At 37.1% G+C, this 13,460-nt stretch overlaps 3 protein-coding genes across 4 annotated transcripts; 2 read left to right on the top strand and 1 right to left on the bottom strand.

Moving 5' to 3' along the window:
• Positions 1 to 3,258, top strand: LOC119071030 (neprilysin-2-like). The gene is made up of 10 exons (XM_037175625.1): positions 1 to 621; positions 685 to 869; positions 1,127 to 1,279; positions 1,434 to 1,765; positions 1,855 to 2,264; positions 2,319 to 2,364; positions 2,425 to 2,483; positions 2,545 to 2,648; positions 2,708 to 2,746; positions 2,815 to 3,258. The coding sequence occupies exons 1-10, from the start codon at positions 180 to 182 to the stop codon at positions 3,160 to 3,162; spliced, it is 2,118 nt and encodes a 705-aa protein (XP_037031520.1). The 5' UTR covers positions 1 to 179; the 3' UTR covers positions 3,163 to 3,258.
• A 1,199-nt stretch (positions 3,259 to 4,457) lies between these two features.
• Positions 4,458 to 6,949, top strand: LOC119071029 (E3 ubiquitin-protein ligase TRAIP-like). Its single transcript, XM_037175624.1, has 2 exons — positions 4,458 to 4,981; positions 5,802 to 6,949. The coding sequence occupies exon 2, from the start codon at positions 5,858 to 5,860 to the stop codon at positions 6,875 to 6,877; it is 1,020 nt and encodes a 339-aa protein (XP_037031519.1). The 5' UTR covers positions 4,458 to 4,981; positions 5,802 to 5,857; the 3' UTR covers positions 6,878 to 6,949.
• Positions 6,950 to 9,640: 2,691 nt separating this feature from the next.
• LOC119071028 (aquaporin-11) lies at positions 9,641 to 12,826 on the bottom strand. Of its 2 annotated transcripts, none has more exons than XM_037175621.1 (6): positions 12,675 to 12,826; positions 12,053 to 12,245; positions 10,701 to 10,839; positions 10,502 to 10,637; positions 10,303 to 10,441; positions 9,641 to 10,237 (listed from the first exon to the last, which is right to left on the bottom strand). In XM_037175621.1, the coding sequence occupies exons 2-6, from the start codon at positions 12,225 to 12,227 to the stop codon at positions 10,026 to 10,028; spliced, it is 801 nt and encodes a 266-aa protein (XP_037031516.1). In that variant the 5' UTR covers positions 12,228 to 12,245; positions 12,675 to 12,826; the 3' UTR covers positions 9,641 to 10,025. The 2 variants fall into 2 exon arrangements, with proteins under 2 accessions (XP_037031516.1, XP_037031518.1); XM_037175623.1 differs by lacking the exon at positions 12,675 to 12,826 and adding an exon at positions 12,494 to 12,602.
• Between the last annotated feature and the right edge of the window lie 634 nt (positions 12,827 to 13,460).

Here is a 13,460-nt window from a genome sequence, read left to right as displayed (position 1 = left end):
AGTTGGAATTTTGGAGTTTTTTTTGGATAAATAAATGTGTTGATTCCAGTGATGATCTCATCCTTATTGAAATATCGAATACAAAAAGTGAGCTTTGTTTGAAGTAACTGTGACATTGAGCAAATTTAAATTTAAGTGACTTTAACAATCGATTCAGACTCATCTTCTTCACATGAACAATGCAATCTTCACTGAGTGCACAAAGTAATTCTGTAAGCATGTCTTGGACAGCAACTTTTGTATTGCTCATTACGACGAACGTGTATGGCTCCGTGCTTAAAATTAGTGGTGAAGCTGACGATAGTTCGTCAGACCATTTAACATCGTCAACTAGTAATGACACATGCGTAACAAAAGTATGTGAAAATGAATCGGCTCTGATCAAAAGATGGCTAAAGGAATCGATTGACCCGTGCGATAATTTTTATGATTTTGCTTGCGGATATGTTGAGTTCATCCCAGGACTTCAGCCAAGAGCCTACTCACAAGTGTCGTCAGAGACTCACAACCAATTGATCCAGTTTTTATCGGAACCACTGAATTCTACTGATGCAACAGCTATCCGACTAACAAAAATCTTTTATCAAAGTTGCGTTTCGCGTTCGATGTGGAAACGTTCAGGTAATCGCAAGCAATCAAAGCAAGTTGCAACAGATTTAATCGTCTAATTATCGTGTTTTGAAGTCACTGACTCATTCTTAGACAAATATGGAGGTTGGCCATTGCGTGATGGTGACGATTGGAAAAGTGGGCAATACGATTGGATTGAAGTTAAGAAGAATATGCAAATCGATGGTTTCTACTTAGAATCAATTTTTACAGTCGGTTTTTACGATGATTTCGCGGATGACAACAGAATTGTCTTTTACGTAAATTCATTCACATTCACTGCACCACAGATCTGTAAAAACTAAGTGAGGACCAATCACCGAACATTCCTTACATTCCTAAATTTTGACTATGTAGTCACGGATTCCGTTAGCAAATGCTTTCTGATTTCATTTTCCAAATGATTGAAGCTCCAAAGATTGCTCAACAGAAACCAATTTTCAAAATTCTCTGTTTACAGACCTGTGCCACAGTCGAACCTTTTTTTTCCGAAAGACATAATTGAATTTGATTTTAGATTGACCAGGGAAACTTTCTATTGAACAACATCTACTCTAAGGATATTAGACACGAAGCGAGACGTTATATCAAACAAAGAGCTAAGGGTCCAAGACGTGTTTTTGAAACTGAGCTGCTACATTGCATAGATTTCGAGAAAGAATTACAAAAGGTTAAAGGGGCCATTAAAATAGTGCGCACCCTACAAAAATACGATTTTTTAAGACCTTCCTTTCCCATTTCACCCTAAAAATAGTGAGCACTATTTGAATGACCCCTAAGTAAATCGACTTTCAATGACCCAAGCCCCCATTTTCACACTGTAGATAGCATTGACTGACGACCTAGAAACACGATTCGCTTGGAACACACGGTCGTCTATTCGACAAGTGCAAATCGATTATCCGTACATAAACTGGTTAACCTTCCTCAACGGCTGTTTGAATGGAAGTGAAATGGTTACGGAAAATGATACGGTTCTAGTGATGGATCCTGACTATTTTCGACAGCTTGGATTGATTCTCCAGAAAACTACAAGCCGAAGGATTGCCAATTACATTGGTTTTGCGACAATCGTATACGGAGCATCACGACTTCACGTGAATGGCATAGGCGTTGACGTATCAACAGAGAACTGCTTACTATCGACGGAAGAAAGGTAATCGATTTCGTGATAGTGTCCGATCCAAGAATGTATCTCATTTAGAAGCGATACATTTTGGGCGCGTATTGACCTAAGCGTTTCAGCTTTCCCGATTTACTCGGAGCGATTTACGTTCAAAATTTCGTCAGCAAAGAAACGAAATCAACGGCCATCCGGTTAAGCGAGAAAATTCGCTATGAATTCGTCAAAATGCTGGAAAACGCTTCATGGCTAGACAACGATACCATTTCCGCAGCTGTTGATAAGGCCAATGCAATGGACTTTAATATTGCTTACTGTGACACTCACATTAATAACAGCAAATTGGACAAGCGTTATGAAGGTCTGGACATACAACCCAATGCATCGTATCTGCAAAATTTATTGCAAGTCAACAGGTTTCTTGCCGCTGCTATGATTACGTTGTTGCGTCAACCGCTCACCATTGACGATTTTGATGCCATACAACCGACTAGTACTTCTCCGAAGTATTGGTCCGACAATAATAGCATTGGTAGAAAGACACAATAGCAGTTTGGGACAGTTAAAAATTAGAAATTTCTTTCAGGCATTCCTGCTGCCAATTTGCAGGGCCGCTTTTTCTCCATCAACAGGTATTCATCTTTTGGACGAATTTGCGCTTTATAATTGATTCTGTCTTGTCATTGTTTTAGGCCACCTACTTTGAACTTTGGGGGCATTGGTTCGGTCATTGGACATGAAATTACTCACGGTATTTGATCACAAATAAATTCTAAAATGACGATTTCAATGGCAAGCCCATAAGTCCATAGGTTTCGATAAAACTCGCATTGAATGGGATCGCTATGGAAACGTGTTGTTTCGAGATGATGCTCAGCAAATCTACAATAGGAAGGCACGATGCTACGAGAAACAGGTAAAATTTGCTGGTAAAATGTTCGTTCGTTTCAATGACGAATTCGTCACACATTTCAGTATTACAACTTTAAGCATCCTTCCATCGACAATTTAACGGTTGGTATCCTACTTCTATCCCATGTAAATCATCTTGTTTGTGCTAGCACCCGATCATTGTCCGTTAGGTGAATGGAACTTTAACCCTTAATGAAAATATTGCTGACAATGTGGGCATTAAGGCTGCATATGCTGCGTACCAAAAGTTCGTCAACGAAACGGGTGCAGGGCTTAAGCTGCCGAATCTGAACTTTACGGCAGATCAACTCTTCTGGATCGCAGCTGCACAGTTGCACTGTGGTAGGACATACGTTTTGGGGTTTCGCGTTACGACTGATTATGACGACGTACATGCACCGAACAGATATCGCGTTATCGGAATGTTTCGCAATTCGGACGAATTTGCGCGTGATTTTAAATGCAAAGTTGGTAGTAACATGAATCCACCGAAAGATGAGAAATGCGAGTTGTGGTGAATTATGGACTCTTATGAACTGGTGTGCAAAATAAAAGTCAGTTCTTTTTACCTAAATGGGCAAATTTCCTCTTTTACTTTTGAACGATTCGATGAAGAAGTGAACCGAAAAATACATTTCAACACTTCATTCTATGAAAATGACGCTACGTTAGAAAGACCTCCGCACTTTTCATTTTGAATTTCGACCGCACTTACGTCGTGAATCAAAGAGCACTCTGTATCTTATAAATCTAGAGTATTCCAAGTAAAAAGAAAGTTCTCGCAAATGTCTCCCAGACCATCTGAATGGGCTCTTACCACTTGGCACACTCAGTGCACGTATGAACACTGAACAGTGTGCATTTGATCGACATGCCAAATTCACTCGAAGAATGGGAATCTCGCACACGTTGGCAGAATTGTGAACGAATCGTCGTCAGATGGGGAGTTTACACTGACAGAAAATTGGACAGCTGTCACAGGTAAGGTACGTCAGGTAATGTATTTTCGATAGATTATTTCCGCAGGTAAAATTTGTCGAAAAATAATTGTGACCGGCAATGTTTCAAACCATTCGCCAAGCACGTTTTACTTCCGCAGGTAATATTTGACAGATTGCCTACTTACAGGAAGTAGTGGGATTACAAGTTATTTCTCACAGATGATTTATTTCTGGCACATTAACTTTTCTTAACCTTACCATCATCAGTAGGTAATCTTAGGACATATTATCTGCGACAGGTAGTGTGAAAAAATATTTTTTGTCAGTGTACTAATCGAAATGAGAGACCAACTTCATTACCACAGGTCGGCAAAAGTGTACTGTAATTTGGCTAATTTCACTCGCCAGGCACCAGACATTTGTGCTACTAAATTCTTTTTTTTTTCAAATGTCTGTTTTAAGTTTAATAGACCCGGTAAACTACGGTAAACTTAATTTTTGCTATTCTTGAAAATGCATGAAATTTGGGTCATGTTATAGTTATCTATTGTCCATCTCAGCACTGAACGTCCATTATAACCGGTAACGTCCAGTGGAGACATTAGGCTCAACATTAGGGTGGTTCGAAATAATTTTCCTTTGACTTTAGGGTGGTTCGAAATCATTTTTCTAGGACATTAGGGTGGTTCGCAAAATTTTTTTGGACACAAGTAAGGCCACTACAGTAACACACTCGTTTCTCCAAGTTTTTTTAAAATTACTTTTTCAAATTCAAAGGCGAACTTAATAAAAAAAAGTTCATTTGCATAATTTGCTGATCAATGGACAAAAGACAAAAGGTCCAATTACATCACTGTATTATGAGTTATGTCAATAGCTACAATATTTATATGGAAACTATTCTGATTTACCAATTCAACCTTCTAACAAGTCACCCCTCAACTTAAGATATAGTGCGTTTCAAATTCCATGCGTGTGTGCGTTCATAGGGGATGAAAAATAACCAGAAAAATGTCTATGTAATATACACACAGCACATCTAAAACACCAAAGAAGAAAGAAGAAAAAACGCACACATTTCCAAACATAGCAACAAAGAAGATTTTGAACGAGAATTCGGTGTTTATACGAACGAATTCAGTGTACCCACAGTAGAGAGAATAACATTCAAAAGTCATAGTTCGTGCATTAGATGGAAGAAGCACATTTATTTAATATAAAGTTTGATTTAAATTAGGAAGTGAAACAAAAGATTTTCTTTCAATTTTTCTTAACGAAATGCATGGGTGAAATAGTCAGAAATGTTTACAGAAATCCAATTGCGGATGAGATATTCGCGAAGATGATTTTGGACAGAACTGACAATAAAAAACCATGGCGAATTGAAGCAATGAATGTGAGTGAAAATTATGTTCTAAGAGACCCTAATTAAGTGGCTGTATCCACTTAAGTGCAGTGTAGTTTACACGGTCGACATCCACAATAACATTTTAAATGTTCCTTCTTTTCCAAAAAAATGAAATCAATTTAATACGCAGAGACATTTTGGTTTGTTGCCTATTACGACTCCCATATTACATTCATTGTTATTGTTCAGTTTTATTTAAAGTGCGTCGTTGCATCAGTTCTCTGCATTTTTTGTTGAAAATATTTCACTAAATCCAATCAAGGTACCACTCAGGTACGACGGACACCGTTTCAATACAGCCAACCTTTGTATATTTACTAAATAAACATTCGGATAATTCGTCAGATAAGCATGCTTCACCTTTGTGTTTTGTTTGCATATTTCATGGATGGAATTCTTGGTGTTAGTCGAACGAAATCATTCGGTTGTGTGTTACTCCAGTGATTTTCATCCCTTTTAAATTTCACTAAATTCTTACGTTTGAATGCAGTTCATTGCGATAAGAGGTGATTCGATAACGATGGATTCGGGTTGTATCGTATTGACGATGTAAGATATGCTTTTGATTTCCCTGTGGTCGACAATGACTTATTACATTACTAGAGAAAACATGAGAATTGGGAAACAAATCTCGTGATAAAAATGAAAAGTCATATTTTCGTGTGACGTTTACTGATCCGAGGCGAAGCCGATAGGCCTTTCCAATCTATGATCCCCAGTTATATGTAATGACTATAATTCTATATCGTTGCATTAGTAAATATTTAAAAAAATTGAAAATTTGACTAAAATTTGGCATTACTTGCAGATTACTATTGGTAGCCCATCAGAAAAAGAAATTGGACGACAAGAAAATCATTAAGGATGTCATCAGTGTCTTGCTCCATATGTTGGGATATAGTGACCTCGACCTGTATCGCTTCCTACTTAGCGTGTGGTCACGTCTACCATCACCATTGTCTGGACAAATGGCTGAAAACATCCAAAACATGTCCCGAATGTCGAAATGCAGCCTTCAGCACAAAGCGTATCTACCTCAATCTAGTACCTGATCCGGAAATCGAAGTGCTAAATCTAGAATTAACGAAAACGACAAAGAAATTCGAATTTTCCGCAATCGACAACGAAATTCAAGGTGCAATTATCAAGCAATTAGAAAAACAATTGAGTGCCAAAGACGAACTGCTACTTTTGAGTGCCAAACAAAATGATGAGCTGAAGTCAAACTCCAATTTCATACTGCACCAGAGAGACAAACTGACACTGGAACTAGAGCTGCAGGAAAAACAACAAATTCATCTCACCAATGAACTAGCCGATGTCAGAAACCAGCTGCAAGCTTCACAAACAAAGAATATCGAAATTACCAGCTCCACAGTGACCTTGAAGGAGTACTATCGTGAACAAGTGATACAAATCTCTGACCTACATTCACAGATACTAGATCTGACCGAGCGCTTAGATCAATTCCGTAGCATGTTTGCAGCTACCGATAACAAACTCCAGGCGCAGTTACAAGAAAATCAAGCTATGAAAAAGGAACGAGACTCACTGCTAAGCCGAAACACACATTTGTATCAGAAAATGTACAGTCTGAAGTTGCAAGTTGGCAAAACACTTTTGAGAAAAATCAAAAACAAATACAACGGACGGTTGCAGTCATCATCACCACCAAAAGTTCTATCAAGAAGGCGATATGGTAGTGGTAACTTCCTGAAAACAAAGCTAGTGAAAAGTCTCAAGAACCAAAAGTCAAATATGATCTACCAGTGTCGTGCTAAATCGAATGAAAATTTGAAAATGAAAATTAAATTGATAAGGAGCCAGAATCTCAAAATGAAATTAGTTAAGTCGAAGCTCAACTGGACGTGTTTAAATAGCTAGAGTTTTATATTTTGCGAATTTTTACAATATTTTTATTACGAATAAAGATTACGAGTATATATTTTGCCAACACCATCGAGGTATTATTAATTAATAAGTTCTACAGAACAAAACAGAACATTTACAGAGTTCTACAAAAGATAGAGTGGCTATACTGGAAGATAGGACCAAAATATTCTTCAAATTCCTATTTTGATCAAGGTAAATATACATACTGAAGGTAACGCAAATCCTCAGGGAATAGCAAGAAATACCAAGGCTGTATACTTTGGGGAGGTCACGCAGATCGCCATTTTATTAGATACGCGGGAACACACCTTTTCCATACAAACAAATTCACCAAAATTGAATTTGTATGGCGTGGTGAATTGTTTGTCTGAAACGTGGTGTGTAACCCGTGTATCTGCATCTGCGTGACCTGCCCAAAGTATACAGCCTTGAGAAATACGGACCCCTTGCATCCGTGACGTTTGGCATGATAATGTTGGTGGAAGTGTTGTTTACTATTGAGTTTTGGTATGTGCTGCAACCTAATAAAGTGAATTTGACTTGTGTCCAACATTATAAAAACTATATTCACCCGAAAGTAGGTGTGTTTATATACTTTGATTTTGGTGCCTCTTTACTGTGCGCTTTTGTTCTACGAGCCCCATGCACCACTGAGTACCCAGTTCAGTCCTAACTTCGTCCTCTTTGAAAGAGGAAATGTTACACTCTGAAATTCAGTCGAATAGACCATCGGACCTTAAAAGGTAAACACTTGACTATGTGATCAAAGTTCAAAAACTTCAATATAGGCTTATCGTCGACTTTATAGAGTAGGAATAATGAAAATGCGACGAAAATATCTGAAAGTTTTTTTGTGGTGAAGGCAAGGGCCTGTCGTATCCCTGTCCCAAGGATAAGATGAAAATGCAATTTCTTGTTTGCTCCTCGCAAATATATTCTTTTATTATCCGAACTTATTTATTCTTTCCACACTATAAATCCAACTTCACATCCGTCCAACCTCGATAGCGATTTCGTGGACGTGACATTCTCATGATACTCGATTCCGAACATTTGAAATGTCGATGATTTAGCAAATTGTGGAACATATTTCTCGCCATTCGGCATGAGGGGTACCACAGGCCTGACACTATTCATGCTATTCTTCATTTTTTAAATGCACAGAGTGTCCAGCCCGTGGGTAAAGCTGAGAATGGTATAATGAACCTCTAATGGAAAATTTTCATTTTTTGGCCTTCCGCCTCCGGACCATAGCCTGAAAAGTGGTTTGGTGGTGTCAATCGACTTATAGAATTTTTATTGTGGACCGCTTTCATTCACGCACATAGGAAATTGACCACATATAAAGCTATGCCCATTTCCAACTGTTAATTAAAAAAAACCGAAATAAAAATTCAACGAAATCGTTAAATGTTACCGGATATAAAACAACAAGTGCGACAAGCAGAATGCTAATTTCATGGATCTCCTCTCAAATCAAACAAAGTCATACTATGCACCAAGCTGTTAAAATACCATTAATCTGCTTTCAAGTACCACATTTCAATACATTTTTCACCAGAAATTCTACCCATAATAACTAATTTCCCAGCTCATTTGTGTTACATTTCGCATTACATTCTTGCATTGTTCTTGAGTGCAGAATATAAACATTAGCTTCCTGTGGCTTAAGCCCTTAATGCACATCAATGAAACATGAAATGTGAGATGATGACCTAAAAAACCAATGTAAGTTAAGTATATGTGGACGATGCAACATGCCAACATGCTTGCGGGTGGTTCTTTTTTTAATTATCGTACACAAATTTCACATTGGTTTCATCATCTTCAGAAAATATCATTTTGTATTTTAAGTGAGATGTGTGAGAAAGTCAGAGGCAAATCGGTTATTGGACAAAAAATGTTTATGTTAGACAATAGGCGCATGTATGTTGGACTGGCGTTTGTTTAGTTATATGTGAAATGTTAGCCGCCATTCAGTCGAAATAGTTTTTTATCTGAGAATTTGCAAAAAGAAACGAACGGAAGTGGAGACAGTGAAAATGCGAATATGATACATACAGTGTCCCTATTATGAATCCACAATTGTAAATATCAAGTAAATCTTGAATTCCTTTCATTGTACCAACAAGAAACTTACCCATAACAAGGAATGGATTAGATTGTTATGTGATCTGTTATCTTCTGTGGCGAAAAAAATGAGACACGAGCTTTGGCCAAGATATGATAGGATAGAATGGTTAAGGAACCATTAACATTGTACATACACAAAAAATGACCCATCGTACGCAGAAATGTATGGGAGAATTTTCATTTTATTTTTGTGAGACTTTGTTGGAGTGAGTCCATCGCTTATTGATTGAGCTTCGGCTATTGTCTTTTACAGTAAAATGTTTGATGAAACTAATGAAGTAATAGATTGTGTTTTAATTCAATCGTAAATACGTAGGACAACGCTTTAGTTTTAATAGTGATATCGCGAAATCTTCAAACAATCGGCTAGCCATTCCATCCGCATTTTTGACGAGTACGATACCCACCGAATCCTTGCTTCATTGCGAGTTCAACGAGGTATATCTCGCCTCTCTCGTTTTCGTGGTGGTCTAGTCTAGCAAGGATTCGATTGGTATCATACTCGTCAAATATCCAGATACGTTGAATTTGTCCTCCATACAAATTGTTCGAAGATTTCGTGATATCACTCTTAAACTTCGGTCTTGTTCGTAACCTGTACACATACTAAGCATTTGAAGTAGCAAATAAAATAAAAGTTTTCCGCTTAAATTATTTTACTTTAAAAACTTCCGGATGTGGGTAAAAATGGTACAACAAAATCGTTACATTGTCATATCACAAGAAAATTCAAGAAAGTCTAGAATTATTCAATTGTGAATATAAACAGGTAGTAGTGAGTATAGACTTCACATTAAAAATCTCAACTGCGTGTACAACGTATCGAAGTAGATGTTGTACTGTGTTTTTGTGATATCACAACAGCATTTTCTTGTGCTGTGCCGTCCTGACCCACAAACCATTTTCAATTTTTAAAGTCTATTTACATAAAAATAAATGTGAAATTACCACACACTCTTCATGAAACGAAACCAAATAAATTAAAATATCCAACAGTTCAATGTTCCTATTCTGCCTTGTCTTTTACAGAATCACTGGGTTCACCCACTAGCAGTTGACGTACGTATTTGACTTTGAATATTGGCACGGACAACACTGCCCCAACACACGCACCAATCCAATAAACAATAATGTGTTCGATGTTTGTATGTCCCGAGCAACCCCATTTCAATGCGGTAGCCAAAACTGGATTGAAATAACCGCCAGAGTAATTAAACGCTGAAAGAACGTAATATTCCATCAGAGAAAATTGCAAAGCTAAAACCCGAAAATGTGCAACTTACCAGCGACTACAAGGCTTGTTCCAATAAATGAATCAATAATTGACGCATGTTTAGGTCCTAATTCACCAAGAGCTCTTGATCCCAATCTACAAAGAAGTGTTGCTACACCTTCAATTGCAGCGCCAAGATAAGGATTCACCTGATTCGACAAAAGAAAGGCTTAGATTATATTCCACCCACTCAAAACCAATTACCATACTTGTAAGTCAGCCGTACAGTCTTCAAAAGCTCGATTTTCGTGCGTCTGAACCAGTTCAAACCACCAGAACACTTGTACGAATCGATATACACAACAACCACCCATAATTTGAGCCCATGTTTTCAATGCAACCACTCTGAAATCATTGAAATCATTGAAAATGTGCTACGTTGTTTCTCATTTCTAGTCGCATGATCACCTCGGTGATGTGTTTCCCTCTACCATATCTTCCATGTGCGTATATGGACATGCCGATGCATTTCCCCATACCATTGACCACCATATTGTGAGGAAAAATAGGTAGATGGCATAAGTAGCCACACCAAAGTTATCAGCAACTGGAAATAGTGCACAAAATTTGAACGGTTTTTTCATCGGGGAGGCAGTCGAGAATATTAGATTTGAATGGTTTACGAAACCGTTGCATGGTTTCACTTATTTTTCTTCTTTGTTGTCTCTGCTGAAATATATTTCTGTTGAAACGTTTCCGTTAAAATTCAACGGTTGTAAACACTAAGGAGATGAGATGTGTTGTGAAGAATTGAAAACTGACGAAAATTGTGAATGAAAGCTAGAGACATTCGACATTAAGACCAAATTTTGATGCCTTACAGAAATAACTAATCAACTGCTATCGACATCGACGACAAAAGTAAAAAACGTGTTCTGTATAGTGCCTTCTTATAGCGAAATGAATGATACAAATATTGAAGTAATAGATTTTGTACTTATACGACGAGGTTACTTTACGCGAAAGAAGTAACAGATTTAATCCACTGTTTCCACATAAAATTCACGGGAATCTTATTAAAATCCGGATCGAGATTTCGAGATCACCCTGGATGTTACGGTGTCTTTAGGTACACTAGGAAAAGACTTGAATGGTAATAGTACATTACTGTCTCGATGGGACATTTTATGTTTATGCCTTGGTTTATGCTAGTGAGAAGGCTAACAGGATATATATTCTGATCTTACAATATATAGCAAAATATATGTTAAATCGAAATGAAGTAAAAGATTTTGCATCTATGATTTACACCAATCTTTGAACAACAAATGTAGCGATAGACCTGATAAATAATACCAGTGCTGACGTCTGTGAATGGCTAATCACTAATATTTCCAGTATTGTACTCACCAATACCCTCTCTAGCAACCAAACTAGGAAAATTAAGGTGGTAAAACTTTACAGTGTATTCTGTCATAGAAAATTTTACACTTTTAAAAATAAATTAAATGAAGTATGAGCAGCGATTTCATTTTTTGTGTTGAAAATATTACGTCTTGATTAACAATTTCGGCGTTCGAAAATGAATAATTTGTGATTGTGACGTGTTTTTTGGTGTGTTGTTCCGTTATTTTGGTGTGCAAAAATGAAATAAAGTTTAAAGTTTGTCTTTTTCGTGTGACGTTAATATTGCTTTAAAAAAGAGCGCGGCACCGGCAACTCTATTACGAGAAAAAGTCAGTGTCACATTTGTCAAAATAAGGTGTCATTTTGACTGCGTCAAAACGAAGTTTGGTTGCTAGAGAGGGTATTGTACTCACCGATGATTAATTCAAAACAAACCGCACACATCTCAGCCGACGCAATAGCTTCGTAGAAAAGCTCCTGCACTAATCCCGGTTTCAACAGTCTTTCAGCTAATTGTCGTCCAATGCAAGCTAGACCACAACATAATCCCATAAACGCTGTGCTCACTGCTAATGCGGTCGTAGACATGTTGATGCTTCGGGTTATCTACAAAAATGCACATGCGAAATGAAAAATAACAAACGTTATTTGTCCAAGCTTAGAATATTTTCCAACACCAACACGATTAATGCGTGTTGTGTATGTTGTCTACTGAATGCTGATAGACATACAGTGTCTTGAAAGCATTTTTATCTGAATATAAAACAATTATCGACGACTGCATAGACGTTTAATTGGCGATACATGGATGTTATGAACATCAAGGTCATATTGTATCGTATAACATGCATCACCTAGTCACTGTGTTATGGTTTGGTAGGTGTATTAAAATAACTGACACAAATTCTTAATTCACTCGCACAATTTTTGTTCTAATTATGCAACATTTATTTACACGAAAACATAAAATTCAATCAGCTCATGGATTAAGTGGACTGACTGGTCACAATATTCAATTTAATGTTTTTGATTTACCTCTTCAGTAACTTAGATTTCTCCTGCAAAAACTTTTTTTTTCGAACTTAAACAGCACAAAATCGAGGAAAAAAAACTATGTTCCGAGTGCGTTGTGCTATTATTGTACCATAACTTTTTATAATAAACATTTGACTAGAAAATCATTCTCGAGAGTTTTGGTCAGTCGGCGTTTTTGCGAGCGGTTCAAAATCATATAAATAAACAACGCAAGCGCAATTTGGTTCTCATACAATTAATGATCGTAAATCTAAATCATATGCTTTCTGTTAGATTATACGATGTGAAGGTGTACATAGAGTGGTGACGTTGTTTACTGGCATCATAGATAGTACGGATTAGTAGTGGAGAGTCAGTAGTACCGACCGATTAAGAGCGAAGAAAATTCAAGGAAAAACGAAGGAAACTACAGATCAGAGAGCAGAGCTGCGCGACTATCTATTTATATTGAAGTGATTTAGTTTTAGAGAAAATTTACTGAAACGGCCATTGAGAGCCAACATTGTTGAGTTATTACTGTTTTATCAAACCTTTTCACTATCTGATGAATAAATTCTGCAAAATATTTATGGTGCATGATTTTGATCTGTAATTAGACCATTAGTACACTTCCAAGAGCTAACACTGAATTAACAAGCGACTTTGGAGGCTTTTATTATTAAATTAACCTGCCGTTAAAGACGGAAACAACTCATGTTCAAAATAAACAAAGATCTGTGGTTTCATCAGCCTCCTAATATTTTTTATGGTAATGCTAAGATCAGTGCCATGATCTATTACTTCTTT

The sequence above is a fragment of the Bradysia coprophila genome, assembly GCF_014529535.1.
Source record: "Bradysia coprophila strain Holo2 chromosome IV unlocalized genomic scaffold, BU_Bcop_v1 contig_106, whole genome shotgun sequence".
Lineage (NCBI taxonomy): Eukaryota > Metazoa > Arthropoda > Insecta > Diptera > Sciaridae > Bradysia > Bradysia coprophila.
Note: the sequence above shows the minus strand (reverse complement) of the source record. Positions and strands in the feature narration are given on the sequence as shown.